The sequence below is a fragment of the Myodes glareolus genome, chromosome 10, assembly GCF_982192425.1.
Source record: "Myodes glareolus chromosome 10, mMyoGla1.1, whole genome shotgun sequence".
NCBI classification, from domain to species: Eukaryota; Metazoa; Chordata; class Mammalia; order Rodentia; family Cricetidae; genus Myodes; species Myodes glareolus.
The window spans coordinates 8,070,375-8,093,320 of NC_142035.1; the positions used below are offsets into that span (position 1 = coordinate 8,070,375).

Sequence of the window (22,946 nt, forward strand, 5' to 3'; positions counted from 1 at the left end):
TGAACCTGTAAGCCACCTAATTAAATGTTTTCCTTTATAAGCGTTGTTGTGGTGAGATCCAGACAGGATGAGTAACAAAGAGGGCTATAGTAGTTTGAATGCAATTAGCCCACATAAACTCATAGGGAGTGGCACTATTAAGGGGTATGACTTTGTTGGAGTAAGTATGGCCTTGTTGGAGGAACTGTGTTGCTGTACAGGAAGGTTTTAAAGTCTCTTGTGCTCAAGCTACACCCAGTATCAGTTTGCTTTCTATTACCTTCTCCAGCACCATGTCTGCCTGTGCATGCCACCATGTTCCACCATGATGATAATGGACTGAACCTCTGAACCTAATTAAATGTTTTCCTGTGGTCATAGTGTCTCTTCACAGCAATAATAAGACCTTAACCCTAAGGTTAAGGGTACATACAAGGATCTCCCTGGAGAATTTATGGGTAGACTTGGAGTGGGTGGGGTTGGGAAAAGGAAGATCAGGTAGGTGCTGGAGGGAATTGGGAGGCTTTTCAGGGGTGAGATGGAAAGCTAGTACAATGGAAATGCCATGAAATCTGAGAGGAACCCTAACGATAGGGGATACAGAGCCTGAACCAGTCATCTCTGTAACCAGGCATGGCCTCAAGTAAAGGGGTAGGACATCAACTCAGCCACAGAACCTTAGAGCTACAGTTAGTCCTGCCTGCAGAGTGTTCTGGGACTGGAGTTAGCAGAATTGCTATCAAAGAGACCAGAGAGACTTCATCCAGCAACTGATGGGCACAGATGCAGTCTTACAGCCAAACATTAGGTAGAGTTCAGGGAGTCCTGTGGATGAAGGGGAGGGAGGATTAGAGGAACCAAAAGGATAAGGGAGCCTGTAGGGGTCTGTTTTAGGTCCTCTGCATATGTGTTAATGACTGAGTAGCTTGGTGTTCTTGTGGAATTCCTAATGGTGGAGGCAGGCACTGTCTCTGACTCTTTTGCCTGCTTGCAAGACCCTTTTCCTCATCCTGCTGGGTTGTCTCATCCAGCCTTGATGTGATGGTATGTGCCTGGTCTTACTGTAGTTTCTTATGCTGTGTTTGGTTGATGTCCCGGGGAGATCTGTTGTTTTCTGAGGGGAGATGGGGGATGGATCTGGGGAAAAGGGGAAGTTGTGGGGGAGAGACTTGTGGGAGGGGAAGGAGGAGGATCTGTGGTTTGGATGCAATATAAGAAAGAAGAATATAAAGAAAAGAAAAAGAAAAAAAGAGTTGTTGTGGCTGTGGTGTCTCCTCACAGCAATAGAACTCTGACTAAGACAGTTACAGAGGACGTAGTTCAGTTGGTAGAGTGTTTACCTAGCATGCATGAAGCCCTGCATGCAATCCCCAGATCTGTACAAACTGGGCATAATCACACATGCCTATAACCCCAACACTGGGGAGGTAGAAGAAGGAGGGTCATAAGTTCAAGGTCATTGTCAACTTCATAGTGAGTCTAAGGGAAACCTGGTCTAAATGAGACCATCCTCCCTTCAAATGAATAAACAAACAAGAACAAGATTATGCTTTGTGGTGGTTTGCATGATATAGGCTGATATTGGTGGAACTGTCTAGGAAGGTGTGGCCTTGCTGTAGGAGGCGTGTTGCTAAGACATGAGCTTTAAGGTTTCTAAAGCCCATACTATCCCTAGTTCTCTTACTTTCTCTCTGTCTTGTGCTTATGAATCAGATGTAAACTTTCAGCTACTGCTCCGATGCTGTGCTTGCCTCTCTGCTGTGATGCTTCCTGCCATGACGGTCATGGACTCTAACCCTCTGAAACTGTCAGCTCAATAACTCTTTTCTATAAGTTGCCTTGGTTGTTGTGTCTTAGCATAGCAATAGAACAGTAACTAAGATGTGTACTAGAGAAAACTTACAATAATCTAACCAAAGACATCTTGTTCTTTTTCTATTTTAATGTGTGTATGTATGTAGGGTATACAGTGTGTGTATGTGTGTTTTTACATGTATTGGGTGTGCATGCACATGGAGGGCCAAGGTTGGTGTTGGGCATTGTCTTCAATTGCTCTTCTATTTTTTTCAATGAGGTAGGATCTCTAAGTCCAACTGAGAGCACACTGACATTAGCTACAATCTGCTTTGAGGAGCTCCCATATCATGCCTTCTGATGCTGGAATTGCAGGTGGGCCGCCACACTTACCCAACATTCACATGGGTTTTGGGGATCTCAGTTCTGGTCTTCATGCTTATACAGCCATCTCCCAAGAGCAAGAAGATCTTTTACACAATAAGTCCTTACCTAGGCATGCGTATTGGCATAGCTACTCATGGGCAGTCATGAAGGATCCAAGGTTCTTCTAACTTTCTCTCTGGCATCTTTACCAAGGACCTTTGTGCCCTGTAAAAACAAGAGGGCAACTCCACTTCCAGACATCTACCTGCATCCTACACAAGATGAAGGAGAGTGTGTCAAGGATGATCCTCCTGAATCTTAAGCAACATGAAGCAGAATGTGACAGGGAAGATCTCTCTGCATCCTATACAAGATGAAGGAGAACGAAAGATAGATGTCTCTGCCTCTAGAGGTTCATTTTACTGAGGAGGCTTCTTCAGGGACTTCTGCACACATCTCATTGGTCATAACTATCTCCATTACACTTCAAAGAATCTAGCAAACTATTTTCAAATAGAATCATTGCTTTCCCAAAACAAAATTGGGGTGATTTCTAAGGAAAAAAATCTAAGGAGAAGATGGAGTTAATGCAGACAGTAACGGCTATCTGCTCCAACCTCACTGTAAGTTCGACAAGACAAAATGAATCTCTGTTTCCAAGGCAGGATTGAAACTATCACAGAACCACTTAAGGTCAGGTCATTTTCAGGCTAGCAGGAGACAGAGAGAACTCAAGTGAACCTATTGAGATCATTCAGGCCATTCTGACCACTGGAAAAACTGGAAGACAAACATGACATCATCCACTTGATAAGAAAACCCTATCCACAGTGTCTACTTCTGCAGGCCATGTTTATTTATATAAATTACTTATTGTCTAGCACAAGAATCTGAAACTCTGTTTTCTAGGTCAATTTTAAAAAGGTATGTGGTTTACATCTCCTTTGGCTAAATCTTATCAGCTGGCTAAGCTTGACCTTAAGTCTTTGTCTCTCAACAGAAAGCCTTGTGCAAGTTTGACCCCAGGCTGAGCATACCTCTTGGTGCTGGGCTGGACCTGGAGCCCAGCTCACGGCTGCTTCTCACACTGCAGGATCGGCTTGGCTAAAACGCTTTCTACTGAGAAGTATTGTTAGTAATAAAAGGGAGTTGTCAGGGGATGGGGAGATACTTTACTCTGTAACGTGCTTACCTTTCGAGCTTGGGGAACTGAGAACACCAGGGCCCATCTTTAAAAAAAAAATGCCAGACATGATATGTACTTGAACCATCAGGACCCCTGGGGCTCACTAACCAACTAGCCAGCTTAGTCTGCTTTCTCAAAATAAGGTAGACAACACCTGAGGAGCAACACCCAAAGTTGTTCCTGCTCCCATCTTAACAGCACATGCACACACAGTCCCACACATACTCACCTGCACAGACACACACACACACACACAGCACAAACACACCAAGGCTAGAGCCAATGTTTATCACATGCCAACTATGGACTGTGTCACTGACAAACTCAGACAGCCACCACTCTGCTAGGCTCCGTGGTGTGTGGCTGGTGGTACCAGTTAGCCTAGGACTGAGTGTTTTATGGGATTTTTCCATACTAAACCAAGAGCTGCAGAGTGAATGGATCATAGTGAGGCTTACACTCACAGCATTGGCTCAAGGCCTATTTAAATCAGTATCCGTGTTGTGAAGCAAGACTCACACTTCCCTAGGTGGTAACGGCTCCAGGCATGGCCCTCAGCACTCCGTGTGTTATGCTACCGTCTTCACAAAGCTCTGAAATAGACGGATAGTTTCTATTCTTGTTTTCTAAATTAGCAAACAGGGCCAGGGTGTTTGCATAACTCATTATGGAATACTGAGTTAGAAGGGGCGCAGCACAGAGTCAACACCAGCAGTCTGGCTGCAGGACACAAGTTTAGTTCTGAGATTCAACATTACTTCTTCAGTCTGCCCTGAGGGTGCTGGAGCTACACACTGAGGCCCTTCAGCTGCTTGAACTGACGCTGCCCACCCCATCCCTCAACGGCTATGTTTCCTCTACAGCTATGGGAGGAGGATGCCATTTATGGGCAGGGACATTTTCTTTTATGCGTGTCCCCCAAAACACAGACCATCTGACAATGACTGGGCACACTCCTGGTTGTCCCTGTAGGAGGAAAAATTGTCACTAGCGTCTGGTAGCAAAAAGACCAGAGAGTCTGCTAACACCTTACCAAGCACAGGACAGCCGCCACCACAGAGAGAAGCCAGGCCAAATTGCCAGTACTGGCTGAGTAGAGGGACCCTGCTTTACTGAGACTCTGTGAAGCTGGAATCATGGTTAGTACTGACTGAAGTGGAATTTGGCCATCAGAGAGGTCAGGAGTCCAGGTTAAATAAGGTCAAGGAGCCTAAATAATGGGTTGGGAACTAGAATCTGGGTGTGACGCCAAAGCCACTTTCTTAGCCACATTACTTGGGTGCCTTCACATCCAACTGTAGCTTTCAGTCTCCTCTGACTTTCAATGTCCCACATAGGGCTGACGTCAAGTACTTAATATTAGCAGCAAGTTAGTCGAGGAGGGGTTGCTTGGTTACTCTTCTCCCTATACTTTCTCTTCCCATTCTTACCAACAGTCTAAGCTCATTCATGTCGAAGACTATTCCAGAATTACAGTGTGTGGATATGAAATGTCTCCTATAGGTTTCTTTGCCTGAGCATGAGATTTCCAGCAGGTGGGCTGTCTGGGGAGGCAGTTGAAGCCTCAGGAGACAGAGGAAGTAGGTCACTATGGGCAGGTAGGACTTGAGGTTCGACAGTCTGGCCGTGTTTCCTGTTTACTTTCTGCTTCCTTCAGCAAGACGTGAGTAGGTAGGGGATCCCAGTGACCTCACACACCACTGTAGGGCAGGTTGTGGTAATTAATGCCTTATCCCTACAGTAGATCCCCCCCAAAAAAACTATGAACCAAAATAGACCTTTTTTCCCTGAAGTTGTTCCTTTTCAGGTATATCATCACAGAACTAAGACCATCAATTGACAATGTGGTCAACAGGGGCACTGGAGCTCTTTCCAAAATGTATAACGTATAATAAGAAATACAGAATGCTTCCAGAAACACATACACTCACCTAGGACCAAAATGCTACAAAGAATACTCATCTTCAAAGTGTGACTCACTCTGGTACTTTTTGTCTTATCTCAGTGTGTGTGTGTGTGTGTGTGTGTGTGTGATTACAACCCATAATTTCTTCTCACCCATGGCTTAAAGAATCACTGAATGTCTCATGCCAGAAATGTTCATCATGTGGGGGTCACAACCACTCAAATTGGCTTATAGACTTTAAGGAAGAGAGAGTCAAGGTACAAATGCTTGGGGTTCCTTGTTAGAGCTATGCAATACAAGCAGCAGAAGGTAAGATTCAACCAGACACACTGCCCACTTGACCCAAAGTCTGCGACTGCACAGCCTAGAATCTGTGAGTGCATGACCCATAGTCTGTGACTGCAAGGCCCAGTCTGTGATTGCATAGCCTGAGCCTGTGAGGGCATAGACCACAGTCTATGACAGTATAACACCTAGCCTGTGGCTGCATGGCCCACAGCCTGTGACTGCATAGTCCAGAACCTGTGACTCCATGAGACATGGGCCACAGAATGTGACTACACGGCCCATCGCCCGTCTATAAAATCCCATAGTCTATGGCTGCATGGGCCTCCAGGGAAGAGACTCACACCAAGGAAAGTGTTTTTCCATTCCCCTTGAAGTTCATTCTCTCTCTCTCTCTCTCTCCCTCTCTCTCTCTCTCTCTCTCTCTCTCTCTCTCTCTCTCTCATTCTGAGTCGCCTGTCACCCACAGTTACTTGTCAGGGCTTAAGTGTTGGATCCAATCTGCCTCTACCACCTGAATATATCTTGCAGGTTTTGACAGATATTAGAGATTACATATCAAATAATGTTACAGCACAAAAGCAATTTCATATTAGTTTGGGTTTCTGTATGAAGGGTGATGAATAAGAAAAAAACAGAAACTGATTAAAGGGACCTTCACGAAGAGACCAAGGTTGCGGAATGTTCGGCGCATCCAGATAGCCACAGTCAAGTTCCATCTCATCTTCCATTTATTCATAAAATCCGGCAAAGGCATTTACTGGACTGTCAGGTCTATGATAAAACTTCCCACGCTGTCAGCTAAGGAGATGAATTCAGGCCCCGGCACTTTAAAGTCTCAGAGTAGATCAGTGAAGGTGGGGGATGGATGCAAAATATGAATTAATGAAAAGAGCAAAAAAAATTGAAGAAAGATTCCACCACCCCTCCCCCCATCCCAGGAGTCATGGGAGCCCTGGGTGCCACCTCTCCCAGTCTCTCAATGACATTAATGACAATGTACAATCTGTATAACCAATGGTCTTGGTAACAACTCAATTTAACCTGCGAGGTTTAATGTAGGGCCTCCCATCAACTTTGCTCCCAGACATAATTTTTCCTGTCCTTGGGTCTCCAAAAATTTACAGCTTCACAAGATTCTCTTTATATCTGCTTCTAACACTTAAAAGGGGGGAAATGCCGCACATCCCGAGTTCTTATACCTAATAAAACAGAAACACAAAAGCAAAAGCCATGAAAATCTGGGGACCCTTGGACCCACAGTTCCAGGTGTTAACAATGGTCTAGGTTTAAATAAATTCCCTAGCTAGACAAATGATATCTCCCCAGTGTCTGTGGACTCCCGTTTCCCTGATTCAACCTTTAGATTCCCAGACACCTTTTTTCCCCACACACACAGCTGGGAGTTCCCCCCTCCCCCAACTAAAGCTGCTGCCATGAACTGGAGACTTACCTGGGTCCTTGGGAGAGAGAGACAGCCTAAAGTTAGGCTCACTCCTCTAGAGCACCCTCTCAACGGAAGGGTGAGGGATAGCTATAAACTATGGATGTTTTACAAAGTTACACCTTGGAGGGTCCAAGTGAGGACACTGGAAGAGAAACCCCAAAACAGGGGCCTCCAATCTTGGTTCACTGAGGAGCACGTGAAAGGCGTTCTGCCCAGCAGGATGTAAACCTTGGCTGCGGCAATTGTGTTTCTCCTTCCTGGATGATAGAGCAAGAAATAATCAACCATATTTCATTACTGTTCGTCTTCACTTCAGGCCAGCTAAAATTGTTTCTTGTAGCCGCAAACTCGGGATGGATGTTCCAGGCGGTAGAGAGCTAGGCAGATTTATGATCCCAGGCTTACCATTTAGCTTTCGTTAGCCTTTGCTCTGGAAGGGATGGCTAGCAGTGTGGACAGTCCTCCATCTATGTTTTAGCTTGCCGTTCAGCTTGAAGCTTCAGCCCCTCTGTTTCACTTTCGTGCCAAGGACTGGGTGTGGTTCAAAGATGCTGAAATGCTCGTATCTGAAAGTTTAAAGTTGCCACTTCTGTCCCCTCTCCTAAGGCCTTCACACCTTGCCTCCCTCAGAGAGCCTCAGCTGTATCTCAGTACTAGAATATTCCCGGGTTGCCTCAAGAAAACCTCCCCTGCACGTTATGAGCAGAAGATGGGGAGGCAGTGAGCTCCCTGCTATTGCCACTGCTTCTGTGAGCGCTGCCTGAGGGCAGTTAGCAAGCATGAGGTAATTAAGGCAAAGGGATCCATCCCTAACTCGTTAAAGCTATTGATTCAACAGCAATCACCACCAAGCACTTGGCTTCCGGAAACTGCAAATAGAGCTGAGCAGCCTTTGTCAGGTACCGCGTGGTTCACACACTGTGAGGCTCCAAGGCCACTAAGCAAAGGGTGGGTGGACAGAAGCACACTGCATCAGCCTGAGGAGTTCCTCGAATCTTTTAGTGCCCCCCCACAACTAGGCTAAACCCACATCCCTGGCTTTAAGACAGAAAAGAATTTAGGGATGAGTCTGTAAGAACTGGAGTCAGAACCAGCTGGAGAGATGGCTCAGGGGTTAAGAGCATTGGCTTTTCCAAAGGACCTGGGCTCAATTCCCAGCACCCACATGGCAGCCCACAACTGTCTGTAACTCCAGCTCCAGAGGACCTGAGGATACGTTCACATAGACACACATTCAGGCAATACACCAATGTGTATATAAAAATAAATAAATCTTTAAAAGAAGAAGGAGAAGCAGAGTTGTCAGGGTTCATTAGAAAGAGATAATGTTCTGATCCTTAGTCTAAGGGGAAGTGGAGTATGCCCACTGGGGCATAGGGTGGCTCTAGTTTGCTAAAGATGTTTTAAACACAGGTTTGAAGCAGGAGGAGTCAGTGAGAGATAGGGTAGAGGGTGCAACTGGAAAGGAAGAGAGGCTTTAAGGGGACATTGTTAATTGTGCTGGGATTCTTGATTAGCTGGCAAGAGAGGATTCAGCCAAATTATACAGTGAGGGGCTCATTTTTCTTCTCATCCCCATAACCCTATTTTTCTATTCCGCCTCAGTTTGACTCAACATATATCAAAACGTGCACGCGTGTGCGCATACCCCCCCCACACACACACACGCACACCCCAAAAACCTTAAAGGACATCTAGAATGCATCAAGGGAAATCTCAACTGGTCCCTGTCTGACCTGCCTGCTCCTAACCTATGTTTTCCCCTGGCAAGAGAGGACCCGAGTTAGCAGCTGGCTTTTAAGCCTTGAGAGAGAGACTTCTGCTATCCTAAACTGCTCTTTCCTTCCTTGGCCTGTAAACCATAGAGTCCTCGGAAGTCCCATTGAAGCCTCCCGTGGGAGTCTGTGATTCTTATCTTCAAAGTGTCCTGGGCCTCAAACTGGAAATTTGCATGACAGCTAAAGTTGGGGGCCAGCTCCCTTTCATCACCAAAGCTCCTCTCCCTTTCTCTGCTTCCCAGGGCTCTCAAAGAGGCCCAGTGAGGAAGGAAATGAGTGCTTTGAGGAGCGCTGTGTAATTGCTTCAGCTGGTTTGAGGCACCTCCGAAAAATAGGAGCTACCCGGTTTCTGTCATCAGCTGAGGTCAATTAATAAATGGTTGGGCAGAAAATGATAAGAAGTGAAGACGGGTCCCAGGTGGGACACTCCCACAGGGGCACGAAAATGATTGACTAAGAAGAAGAAACAGGGCCCGTTCTTCCCTGGAACTTGCTTTAGCCTTAAGGAGCCAGTCTATCCCGGGACTGTTCAGGACTGCTGAGACCCAGCCCAGACACCGCTTAAGGGAAATCTGGGCTCTGAAACCTGCACTTACCTGGAAAATCCACTCCTGTGTTGAAGATTCTGTAGGCGGCTTGACTAGACTGCCAGGGTGGTAGAGCCTTGGACTATTGGAGATCCGGAAGCAAATGTGTCTTGAGCTCCCCATAGTCTGCCACTGCCTTGTATTAGCCACACCATATCTGGTGTAGCATCCTTTCCAGTGCCAATTAACTCCGCTGGGTCATATTCTATTACTTTTGTTTTACTTTTGAGATAACGCAGTCACGTCATTTCTCCCTTCCTATTTTCTCTCTCCAAACCTTTCCAGATACTCCTCCTTGCTCTCTTTCATATTCATGGCACCTTTTCCCACTAATTGTTGTTAATGCATACATACATACGCATTCCTAAATAAATGCAACCTGCTCAGTCTATATAAAGTTACTTACATGTGTGCTCTGAGGGCTGACCATCAGTACTGGGTAACCAGTTGGTGTGCTCTTGCCTAGGAAAGACTATTTCTCTGGCTCTCAGCATTTCTTGGTTACCTGTGGTTCTCTGTGTGGGACGGAGGCCTCATGAGCTTACCCTGTTCACAAGTCTACCGTTGTCCTAATTCAGCTCAGGTTTAGTCAGTGCTGCTGCTGAAACCTTATGGTGTAGTCTGACATCACTAGGAGATACAGTCTCACAGAAAGCTTCCTGGTCTCTTACAATCTTTCCACCCTCTTCTGCAATGTTCCCTGAGCCTTAGGTGCAGGGGTGTTTTGTAAATATATGCATTGTGACTGAGCTCTACAATTCTGATTTTGATTGTGTTTTTCTGTAATGGTTTCCATCTGTTGCAAAAAGAAGCTTCCATAATGAGAGGCTAGGAGTATACTTATCTGTGGATATAAGATCAAATATTTATAGTTCGGGTTGATATGGGAGTCCCCTCTGTATGCTGTCATTATCATTAACGAATAAAGAAACTGCCTGGCCTGTTGATAGGGCAGAACTTAGATAGGCAGGGAAAACTAAACTGAATGCTGGGCGAAAGGAGGTGGAGTCAAAGAGAAGCCATGTAGCCACTGGAGACAGACACACTGAAACTTTGCTGGTAGGCCACGACCTTGTGGTGATGCGCAGATTAATGGAGATGGGTTAAATTAAGATATAAAAGTTAGACAATAAGAAGGTAGAGCTAATGGGCCAAACAGTGATTTAAATAAAATACTTTCTGTGTGATTATTTCAGGTCTAAGCTGCTGGGTGGCCAGGAAACAAGTGGTGTTCCCTCCAACAGGAATTATGCTGCCTTCGGATGCTGAGGAGTGTAGAATCTCCTTTAAGACCCATGACTTCACTCTCTCTGGGCATTTTGCTAGGTTTCCAGTGCCAGACATGATTTTCCTCTTGGCGATTATGTCTCAAGTCCTAGCGGAGAGCTGCTAGCTACCCCCCAGGTATGAATGCCAGTATTACACATTCACAGTTGTCAAGTCATGCTGGTCTGGAGTTATCCTTAGCAGATCACTAGCCACTTTGGAAAAAAATAGATGAAGATAAGAATTTTGTAGGCAAAGGAAAGAACTAGGGCCTCTACCGTGAGCAGCAGAGAACCAGGCTAAAGTACAAAGGCATCCTGCTGCAGCTTTCTACGCACAGTGTCTAAATAAGCAACCATGGCTGTGTGCCAATACAACTTTTATTCGGAAAGCAGAGTGCAGGCTGGCCTAGGACCAGAGTTTGCAGATCTTTCCTATTGGGACCTCTGTTGGGTACAGATGGTCACAGGGACAAGTTTATGTTTAGACAACATGGTACGGATTTGAGTATCAGGCATGAGTCAGCTAAAACATGACTGCCATTGAACATCAGGTATGAGTCAGCTAAAACTGTTATGCCCAGATCACAGAGTCCCCCCTAAACCAACCAGGCAACTGAGTCCTGTATGTAAAAGCAAAGAGCCTTCATTCTTACACAGGTTTGCAAACTCGGACTCTCTGTGTGTCCAATGTACTGGAGTGACCAGAGACCCCGATCTCAGTTAGAGTTGGGTTTGTACAGTAGCAAAGGTGGGGGTGAGGGATTTCTAAGGTTCAGGACCCCTGATTGGCTGACATTTGTCTAGGGGTGTCCTGGTGAAAAACCATGGGTGTGTGCTGGCAGGTGATCCTATCTACAACGGTTAGAACATTAGAAATTTCCTTTAGATGGTCTGTTCCTAGATAGTACAGGTGTATGGCTTTTCCTGGAACCCAGTGCTGCCTGGCTGCCCTGGGCTCCACATGGCCTGGGCCCCATTATGTGTGGCCAGGCTGCCCTCGGCCCCACAAAAACATGACTGGCATGGAACATCATGTCAGCACAAAACAGCTGAGGCTGACTGTCCAGGGACCCACAAGGTCTACTGTGATGAAATCTGTTGCATAATTATTCTGGCAAAATGAAGTTTTGTAAATTTCTCTGTACAAATATGACTTTAAGGTCAGATGACTTAGCCTGTGTGTGGTTGTGTATGAATGTATGTGTGTGCCTTTAAGGTCAGGAGACACAGCCTGTGCGTGGTTGTGTGTGTGTATGTATGCGTGTATGTATCTTTAAGGTCTGTGGACTCAGCCTGTGTGTGGTTTCATGTGTGTGTGTGTGTTTGTGTGTGTGTATGTCTTTAATGTCAGGGAACTCATCCTGTGTGTGGTTCTGTGCATGTGTGTGTGTGTGTCCTTAAGGTCAGGGGACTCAGCCTGTGTGTGATTTTGTGTGTGATTGTGTGTGTGATTGTGTGTGTGTGTGTTTAAGATCAAGGGACTGAGCGTGTGTGTGTGTGTGTGTGTGTGTGAGAGAGAGAGAGAGAGAGAGAGAGAGAGAGAGAGAGAGAGAGAGAGACTGACTCACATATGTCAATGGGTATTTTCTGACTGCTGGTGAATAAAGTATGCCTTCATTCTCCTTAGCTTCTGGGAATCTCTTCAAACCCCAGTTCTTTTTTGATCCTCCTCCTTTCCTGGCACTGGAGCTTGGACCTCACAAACTCCATACCTCATCCGCACTCCTGTCGGGCCTAGGGAGTAAATACTGAAAAAATAAATGCTCAACCAGTTGATGAAGCAGGGTCCTTGACCCTGTAGGGTTTCTAATGTGAGCAACGCAAACATGAAAACGCCATAGATCTTCAAGCAGGACCAGTGAAGTCTTGTCAACACGTGGAGCAAAAATACTGTCCCGCAGTATCAGTGAACCTCAGCTACACCCGCTCTGGGAAGCGGAGGAAGCCGGCACCACCAAGAACCAAAGGCAAAGAGCTTGCTGCTGCGTTCAGGAGTGGGAGAAGGGAGGGGACCTCAGGCTTTGATGGCTGGTGGAGGCTCAGCACCTTCCTTAGCAGCAGTGCGATCCTCACCTCCTTCCCAGCCCTGCCTTTCCCAGCTAAGCGGTGCTTTCTCCAGAAGCTTCTCCTGGGTTTTCTCTTTCAGAAAAGAGCAGCGCAGGCAGCTTTGCACTTCAGGCATCTCGGGGCATCAAAGAGAGCCAAAGCAAGGCTCCTTATTAGTTGTTATGGCAACAAACACTGCAGAGGTACCGAAAATGCCATGCAGGTGACGCTTGGAGAGCCCGAGCCGTAGTCGCCACACATCTTCCTTGCCTGTGTGCGGCTGTGTACACTGTCTTCCCGGGACCTGGGTGAGGAAATTCTCAGCGCTCATGGCTAGAGAGGAATCCGGGGGCTCTTCCCTGAGTCCTCAGATCAGACTTGGTGTATCCAGCTGATACCCCCCCACAAACCCCCATAAGCATCTTGAATGGAACTTCAAGCTGGTGGCCTTTGAGGCTAAGTTTATCTGATGCTGACGGGCCCTCTCTATTTCAGTCGCCCATTCAGGTTCCTTAGAGTAGGGTTTGGTAACATTTACCAAGTGCATTGGGATTCTCTGGAGATGGGAGTCCAAAGGGTAGATTTGGGTTCCACCTCCATCCACGGAATGAATGTCCTAGCAATGGAGACAGTGTGAACGACAGCACCTACCTTCCTTTCTCACAGATTCAGCTAAGTGGTCAGCAGCTGGACCAAATCAGAGCAAGTGATTCAAGGAGGTTGCGTTGAAATGAGCTGGCACGAATGGTCAGACCTCACCCCAAAATTCAATCTACAGATCCCAGCACCTCATTAGGAAAGGGAAATAAACGTGTGTATGTGCTCTGGCTGTAAGGGAAGATTTCTCTAAGAGTTGGAACCTTGGGGGTGAGGAGATGACCCAGCTGGCAGAAGTGCTTGGTCTACAAATGTGAAGACCTGAGTTTGAACCCCTAGAACACATATAAAAAGCAAGGTGTAGTTGTGTGTGCCTGTAAGCCAGCACTGGGGTCAGAGAAGATAGGTCACTAGGGTCAGAGAAGATAGGTCACTGGGGTCAGAGAAGATAGGTCACTGGGGTCAGAGAAGATAGGTCACTGGGGTCAGAGAAGATAGGTCACTGGGGTCAGAGAAGATAGGTCACTGGGGTCAGAGAAGATAGGTCACTGGGGTCAGAGAAGATAGGTCCCACAAGCTTCTGCTAGAGTGAGAGATCCCATCTCAAGGCAGTAAAGTCATAATGGTGGGAGAAGATACCAACCCGTTCTGACCTCACCATCTGTGTCCACGAACCCCACTTGTATCACACACATGCACAAACACACATGCACATACACACATACACACACACATATGCACAAATTGTATCTCCTCTCTCAGTGAAATGTGCTTCCCCAGTAGCAGACTATCCCTTCATACAAATGAACATTAGTTCTAGTGTCTTTTCTTGGTTTCCTGAACAACTGATTTAAATACTGAATTCAGGAGCACAATGCGCCTAGTAACCCAGTGTGTGTAACATGGCGTGCCCACCAGTGAGTCTAAACTAACACTTAGTACCCGACTGAAGTCCAGAAATGCAATCCATTCCGTCTAGTACTTCGTTTTTGTCTGTGTGTCTCTGCTTTCAAGTGGATAAAAGATCTTTGCGACCATAGGCTGAGCATGCGAAGGAGAACAGCTCACCCTCCTGGCCTCCAGTTCTCACTCCAATAAACAACCCCTATGCTGCTTGCCCCGCTGGATGAGGAAAACACCGGAGGATCCCCTGGTGGTAGTCGCCAGATCCCAGATTATTGGCAGCACTGATGTGTGACTTTGAATTCAGTTTTAATTGTTTTTAAGCCTAGTGTTGCTCCTGCAACCATTTGCACTTGTGTACTCACTCTGGAGTGAGAGGTTCACCAAAACAAAATTCACTTCAAACCAACATTCCACTGGCAGAAGGGCAGACAGCAGAATGCTAACTGTCCCACGGCATGGTCTGAAAATCTAAAACTAATAAAAGACAATGTGGGGCTCCTGTTATCCAGCGTGGGTACAGAGGACAGCAGCCACAGAGCAGATGAATAAATTGCCCCCTGTGCTTAAGAATAAAACTTTATTGGAACAGCCATTCCTATGCATCGTTGCTGGATTTTGAACAGAAGGGCCTAATGCGCAAAGCCTAAAATATTTACATCCTAATCCTTTCTGGAAGTTGCCTCCAGGCTCCCTGTCGTGAGAGCTCACAGCACAGTTTGGGAATTTGGTGGCCTAAATCCTAATGTGAGGAGTCTCCCACCTAGTAGGTAGGTGATCGCGGATCTGGTTAGTTTAAGGATGCTGCTTGAGACGGGCAGGAGGCAGAAAGTGGGGATGCTGACTATATGGACTTCACTGAGCTGCTGGAGGAAGTAAACAACCCCAAAGGACTGAAATGCTCACAATGGGAGCCAGGCCAGAGTGCCCTAACCAAAGTCTCTTTCTTATCCACAGTTCTTTCCCTAAAAATCTCCAAAGAGACCCCGCTTGCTGCTAACGGTTCAGTAACACTTCTCTGCACGTCATTAGCTTGAGACTTGCTTTGGCAATTTCGACTTCATTAAAATTATAATTATTTCTTCAATTCCCTTTCCTTTATCTGCTTCTCAACTTAATCTCCTCATTGTCTGCCAAGGCCAAGGGAATCTGGGAGAATCGCTTATGAGACCGGCTGAAAAGCAAAGGAAAAGAAAAGCAAAGCCAGGTATAGTCAGAAAAAAAAAGAGAGCAATAAGAGAGGCACTAAATGTGCATGGCAAACCACATTCTCCAGGGATGAAAATGGATACATCCGGGAAAAGGAAGTGCACACATGACATGAAAAAGGCTAGGTAGAACCCAGAGAACATGCAGAGAACACAGAGAATGTGCAGAGAACACCAAGAGCGTGCAGAAAACATGCAGAGAACCCAGAGAACATGTGGAGAACCCAGAAAAAGTGCAGAGAACCCAGAGAGCGTGCAGAGAACACGGAGAATGTGCAGATGCATTCTGGGGAGGCCCTTAGCACCAAGCGACCTCTGTGATCCTGATCCACACATTAATTGTTAGCTGAACTCAATACTCTCTCCTGAGATCTCTCAACCCCCGAGAAAAGCCCAGACCAGTTGTGTCCTTGGGATCCCAGCTCTGTCCCTCACAGCAGGTTTAGCTGAGCAGAGCTGTATTTATAGCAAGGTCAAAGACACTGAGTTATAATTGGCGTCTGTCTCCCCTTTGCGCCCTTCTAGAAAGGCTCGAACATTAATGGGATTTTTAAGGCTCCTGGGGGCCTCTACAACTTTCTTTTCTGATATTCTAGTCCGTTATTTTTTCCCACGAAAAATAATAACTTCAGAGGGTCCTGATGTGGAATAGCATGCATGTGAGGTAAATACTCCTCCCTTATAGAAAGAATCCCATCCCCAGGTATTCCAAGCTTCTATTTTCTTCTGTCCTTCTCTTTCCATCTGTCCATCTGACACACATCTATCAGGGGTGCAGGCTGTGTGCCAGGCTCAGCTCGAGGACTGGACATTGTAGCTGTCAGACTCGGAGAAGGAACACACAGACCATCAAGGTCAATTTGAATTTTAGATATAAAATGGACACTGTCAAACATAACCCTGTCCCATGTGATATTTGGACCCCACTTCCAGCATAAAACCAGAAGCCCTGCTTACCTGAAGTTTAAATGTAATTAGGAATCTTGCCTTGTATTTTACTGGCAACTGCTATTGGATAGAGCGGTGGTGGTGGGGTGTCCCTGCTTGCTTGTCCAGCCTTGCGGGAACATAACCTCAAATACTTACAAGACTCAATTCCCCTCTGGTATCTCCCCAGTGACACAGCCTGGGGAATAGGATGACCTTTTCTCTAGAAGCCCATCGCCCTCAGAGGCCCCGGAGGAGGGGTCACTTAGTGCTCTAATTGCATCTTTATTTCCTTGATGCCCTCCTAGGGAAGTAAAGTTCCTGACAACAGAGCCTGAGTCCTGGTGCACATATCCCCGGAGTCCAGCAGAGCCCTGGGAACTAGTAGATTCTAGATCAGCTTAATGAATGAGCGAACAGATGTGCCCACCTGCATCAAACACAGCGCAGAACTCAGTCCCCAGGGCACCCACTCTCCAGAACCCTCCAGAAACACCAAGGACAGAGAAATTATCACCAGGACCCAAGGACCACATGCATAGCAATGGTTGCTTATTTTAAAATGCCTTAAACCAACATTCTACTCCAAAGAAAGGCTTTTGAGTGGAGAGGGGGCATTGAGGAATATGAGGGACTGTCGTCTTAGGAAGGATGCTAAAGGGTCCTTCGAAAGGACTCTTCAGCAAGAAGAATCAGTGAAGATGTTGATTTAACTCATTGGAAATACAGCCAAGAGGAGTTCACGGGTGCACCGGAGCCACACACTTTAGTCACTGAGGGATGGTGTGGAAAGAGACAGCAACTGATGAAGAGGCATTTTATTGTCAACATCGACTGTCATACAGCTGAAACATTTACAAAGGAAAAAGCACAACTCCACAAAAGGACAGACTCCGAGATGCGCAAGGGTGGGGGGCTTGTCTCCAGTAGAAAATCAGTCTGCAGCAGTGGCGCTGACTCCTTCCGTCCAGCTGTAAACACGGGGTGGGTCAATATTATCCAGCATGTTTTGGCGAGGCTAGGACTGTGTCTTTTAAAAAAAAGAAAAACAGAAGGGGAAAAATATATATCTACATATGTTGTATCGTAGCATTTCCCATGGCCACACACATCAGCAGGACGCAAAGCTGCTCTCCTTCATTCTGCTCTCTCCCGGGCTGTCCCTCTGTGTCCTCCTGCAGGGTCTACGGCTGGTGCTGCACAGACGTACTAACAGCTCTTGGCAGTTGCTGTCAGTGCTCAGACCGGTAGGTGGGAAAAGTCTCTGTCCGGTGAAGCTTCAGAGGGCTGGTGACATCTTTTACAAAAAAAAAATTAGAACAAAAAAAGAAACCGTTATTGCTCAAGAAAGCCCGTGATCATATTGGCTAGTAACACAATTGATTCTGTTTACCAGAATTCTTTCGGGGGGGGGGGGGGGGGGGGAGGCAGTATTCCCAAGGTCGCTTATAGTGATATGCAAATAAGCATCACCAGGGTGTGTGTGTGATTAACATGTCATTTGCATTTGGCCTTTGCAGCCAGCCGCCCTGGCAGTCTGTTAGCAGCTGTGCTAGTCCTGAAATTTTGGTCTGCAGTAGCGTCCTGGTCATAGTTCTCAGCGGGAATGAGAGAGAAACGCCGAGACTGGGGGGACTTTTGATGCGGGTGCTTTTTGCAAACCTGACTCAAAATGAGACGGTATCATGCTTTTTCTAAGGTCATTGTTAAGCAGAAGACTTTTTTTTTTTTAAAAAAAAAAAAAAACTTTCTTTACTTCAAGTTTAGTTTCCAGCCAAGTGTACAAGTCAAAATGCCCCTTTTTCCAGCTAACACAGGAATTGGCCCAGTTCTTCTATACAGGGCAGAGAGGAAGACTAACTACATGCCAACAGCACCAACGCAACCACAACGGAACACAGTGAGCGAGCCTAGGAATTACCATGGCAGTGATAAAGAAAATCAGGGATCAGGCTGGGCTGGAAGGGACCTGGGAGGAACCAAAGTTTATCCAGCCTGATAGCCACGCCCCTTTGATTATAGAAAACCAAGATGCTTTGCTGCCACCTGCTGGCGACAAGTGGCACAATGGAGCATTTCACATGGCTAAGCAGGTGGTCACAGAGAGGGGGACACAAAAAGAGGTGCGTGGATGTTCCATACACACATTCAAAACCACATTGTCCTAAACCGCGGAGCCAAGAAGACAAGGTTGCCAGTGCCAGGCGGCTCCAAGGCTTTCAGCTGACAAACAGCCCTGCCTGAGTCCTTAGGCCTCACCCCTCCCCTCACCCTGTCCCCTCGGACCTTGTACCCGAGTAGAAACACAGGTAATGACACGCATAAATGGTTTCCCTCTCCTACAAGATGAAAGGGAACACATTTGTTCCACCCGGTTCTACTGAGAATTAAGGGAACTGCCAAGGTCTTTGTGACTGTAAAAGTTTGCCGAGTTACCCGAATCACAGCCCCAAATTAAAACAGATCCAAAGAGAACCAAGGACCTGAGTCCAGTGAAGTGGCTCCGTGGGCAACTACCTCCAAGCCTGAGGATCTGGGTTAAACCCTCAGAACCCACATGGTGGAACAACAGAGAAAAACGCCAAAAGCTGTCCTCTGACCTCCTCATATTCATGCTGCCGTTGCAAATGTCACACACACACACACACACACACACACACACACACACGCACACACACACGCACACACACAAACATACACACATGCGCACACACAGGCACAACACACAAATACACGTATACATACACACACATACACACACACACACACACACAAATGTTTAATCAAAAAGAGATACAACGGTTTGGACACTTACAAGCCTCAAATCTGAACCCAAACCCAATCCCCAACCCACAGTAGTAATGTGGATGTTAAACTCTCCTAAGAGACCAGGAATCCCCTCTCTGTTCCCAGGCAATTTTCTAGTCTCTTTCTGATGCCCATACTGCAATAAGAAAGCATAGTATCCGTAGGAGGTTCTACAACTAAACATTCCGGCATGTCTTTATTACGATTTGGTATCTATTTCCTGCAGGGAGCAGACAGGCTGGACATGGTATCCAGGGAAAATTTGCATCTTGAGTCAAGTGTGAGGCCCTTACCAAGCAACTCCTTAAACTCCAGAAGCTTCCAGAAAAACTGACTGTTGCCAACCACAACTGGCAAGGGAAAGCCAGTGGCTAAATGGGCTTGAAATCTGGGTTTGGCTGAGGGACAGGAAATAAACTGGGGAGCTTTCTACCCCCCCTGTGCACGTGCAGCCCATGAGAGACTACAGAAAGGTAGCACCGGGCCTAGAGTCCACACCCAAGCCCCAGGACGCTCTGCACCCCCACAACATGGCTGACTGGGGTGGCCTCAGACAGCTCTCAGATGAATTTCTTACCTCATGTGACCTTGACAAAAGTCCCACCTTCTATTTTGTCCCGCCTCACTCACTTCAGGTCCCCCACAATCCTGAAGACATGAGTTGGAAGCCTGGCTTGTCATCTGTCCCCAGAACACAGGACCTAGTCTGTGGCATCTCTCCTAGCTGCGCACACCATGTCTGTACGAGGGTCGGCACACGCGTGCAGAAGACAACACAGATTCCCCGGCCTAGCCCCGGCTCCAACAATCTACCCTCCTGAGAATGGATAGGAACCTGAACAGGCTGGGCTCAGGCCCACTGGACACTCTGATCTCTGCATCGGGGCCTCTGACTCACACTGGGCCAGGCTCTCCTCTCACTGCTAAGGATCCTGTAATGAAACTGCCAGGAGCTCAGAACACGGGTCCCTTGCCCATTGCTCCACTACCAGTCCCAGGATCCTCAGCAGGAATTGATTGCCATGGGTCCCCAACCCTCAATTCTTTACAACAGAGAGGGTGAGGGTGAGGATGGACCACTCTCGTCACCTCCAGCCATGGAGGTCCCTGACAGAAGAATGAAAATAAGGCTATATGGTAGATTCCAACAGAGACACACCCACGACGCCATGATCTGGTTTACGGTCTGGGGAGTGACCACAGCCCTCTGTGTCTCCTCCAAATTGTTTTTCTGTCTCCAAATTAGTTCTGGTGGAGGCGGGGGGTTCTGAAAAATCCGGGAGCAACAGAAAGGCTTTGACGCGGCGGTGAGGGTGGACATAGTGGAAAGTCTTTGATGCTGGAAGGGTGGAGATGGTAAATGTGAATAATAGAAAGGGAACCGGGGCAGTGAGAGAGAGAGAGGCACCGAGCCGAGGCCAGACACCCTGCAGCTCGGAGTGAAGCCTTCAGGCTGCTTCTCTGTGCTCCTGTTTCTCTGCAGTATTAGAATTAGAACAGCAGTTGAGTCCAACACTGCTGTGCTCAGCACCCTCAACTCCCCATGTGCGGGCAAATCTTGATCACTGGCTCCCATCATCTGAGCCCTTTCTTCATGTGCCACCCCCCAACACCTGCTCATTTCTGTCTCGGGACCTTTGCATTTGCTGATCTGTCTAGGAAGAAGTTCTTTTCTTTATCCTCTAACCCTCCATTTGACTGCCTCTTCTGGGTTTAAAATTTTGGGGTAAATGCTGTGGACTCCGACAGCTCCCAATCTAAAGACCCTCACACGGCCAATAACTGTGCCTCTCGTTGTGTGAAAGGCTCTGTATAAAAACTGTAAACACGTTCTCTGTTACACCCACGTGCGTCAGCTTTGAAACCAGTGTCTACTGAGTTGTCATTCATGACGTTTCATTAGATGGCAAGCTGCCTGAGGAAAGATACACACCTGGGCAGGGGCCCCGGGCACCCTTGCCACCCAGCATGGCGCTAGCATAAAGTATGTGCTCAATAAACAGCTACTGGGTCAGTGAGTGGATAAGAAGCCAGAATGCCAGCTCCTTGCTGGGCAGCTGAGCTTGGAGACATCACTGACCCCTCTCATGACTGATTTCTTAGTAGCAGAAGAAAAGGGTGGCTTCCTAGGATGTTGGTTTAAAATCCAAGTGTGTTTAGGTGCCTCCTGGGCAGTAACTTTTTGTTTTACATTTTATTTATTTACTCCGTGTGACTGTTTGCCGTGTGTGCACATGTCACTACACACACGCTGATGTCTGAGGGAGTGAGTATTCTCTTCCCTCGTGTGGGTCCTAGGACACCTTGAATTCTGGGTCAGGTGTATTTACCCGCTGAGGTGCCTCGCTGGCCTGAGCACGGAACTGTCTTTGCAGGGGTGCAATTGTGAGCACTCTGCCAGTGTTCATATTGTGAAATCGCTGACACTGTCTACGACGTGAAATATTGTTATTAATGGTTTTATCTGTTGCGTTGTAGAGAGGCTCCTCTGGATACGTGGGCCAGCAAAATTTTGTGGACTGCTTCTCTTTCACGGCTTTCTCCCAGATTGTATGTTAAAGGGGCTTCTACGCATTGGCTTTGTATTCTCCTAATCATAGAAGGCTGTTCCTAGAGGAAAACTGGAAACTGTGGGAGGAGCTGAGAAGATGAATGGCATATACCTCCATGAATGTAGCACACAAGTCAAAGCTAACACTCCCAGATGATGGAGCCTCTGATAATAAAATTCTATTCCCAGGCTTACCAGCAGGGGGCACTCTAGGCCTAAATTTTAGAAAGTGAGGCTTATTTTTCCCAAACCAGATAGATAAATTCTTCAGAGATCTGTGTGATTCTCAGATTGACCACTAGAGATGCCAGGAAACTTCAGCTTGAACTCCATCGATGTGGGTGATTTGAGCAGTCAGCCCCTCCCCCGTCTGCTCATTCAGGCACTCAGGTCCCTGCTAGTGAACACAGCATGGAGAACACGGAGTCCTGAAGACTGGACAGGGCTGGGGAAGTGGTTCAATTCTCAGGCTGCTTGCCCGTCATACACAAAACCCTGGGTCCCATCCCTCAGGCATGGGTATCCCAATCCCAGAAATGAGGCTAGGGAGCCAACAGCATCAGAAGTTCAAGGTCCTTCGTGACGACACAAGGAGCTTGAAGCCAGCCTGGGCTACATGAGACCCTGCCTCAGGAAGAAGAAGACTCCCAAGCTTTCTCACATCCCACCTTTCAATAATGATGGTGACCCTATGCAAGATACAGAAGACAATAGGCAGACCAGCTATGACGAGACCAGCTATGACATGCCTGCCCTTCTGAACACAGTGCTTCCCAGAAGCGCAGTCAATACTAACAACGTAGCTACATGATTAAACAATGAAATTCAAAGTGTGATCACTGAGTCCTGTCTCTGCTCTGTGCTGACCAGGTACTTGAGTTCCTGCCTTTACTTCCCCTAAGTAGACTACAGCTTGCAACTGTCATTGACAATGACACCCCGCCCCCATGTTTCTCTTGATTACGGTATTTGTCACAGAAACAGAGATGGATCCAGGAACCGAGGATCAGTCCAGCATGAGACCCCTCCAGGGTAGGGGCTGACATATATCCAAGCCCTGCAGCCAGGGTGCCCCACACCGGTTTCTTAATTGGCTTAAATATCAGTCAGAGATGAGCAAGCTAATTTCCTCACTGTAAAATGTCAGAGGGCATATTTACAGGGATAAGAAAGGTCTTAAATCCAGTGTTAAACTGGGAAATCTCGTGATCTTCTGGTGAGCAGACCAATGCCTTACTTCACAGGATTTGCCTGGCTTCCCTGCCCTGCTCGAGGGTCCTGGAGCAATGGTCCCTACCAAGAATGTTCAG

General features: G+C 47.1%; 1 protein-coding gene across 1 annotated transcript in view; it reads right to left on the reverse strand.

The window, feature by feature from the left end:
- Nucleotides 1–17,080: 17,080 nt before the first annotated feature.
- Dok5 (docking protein 5) overlaps nucleotides 17,081–22,946 on the reverse strand; it is a 150,326-nt gene continuing 144,460 nt past the window's right edge. The window contains exon 8 of the mRNA XM_087910945.1: nucleotides 17,081–17,574. Coding sequence (XP_087767071.1) covers nucleotides 17,510–17,574 — 65 coding nt within the window. The 3' untranslated portion in view covers nucleotides 17,081–17,509. The remainder of the gene's footprint in view (nucleotides 17,575–22,946) is intronic.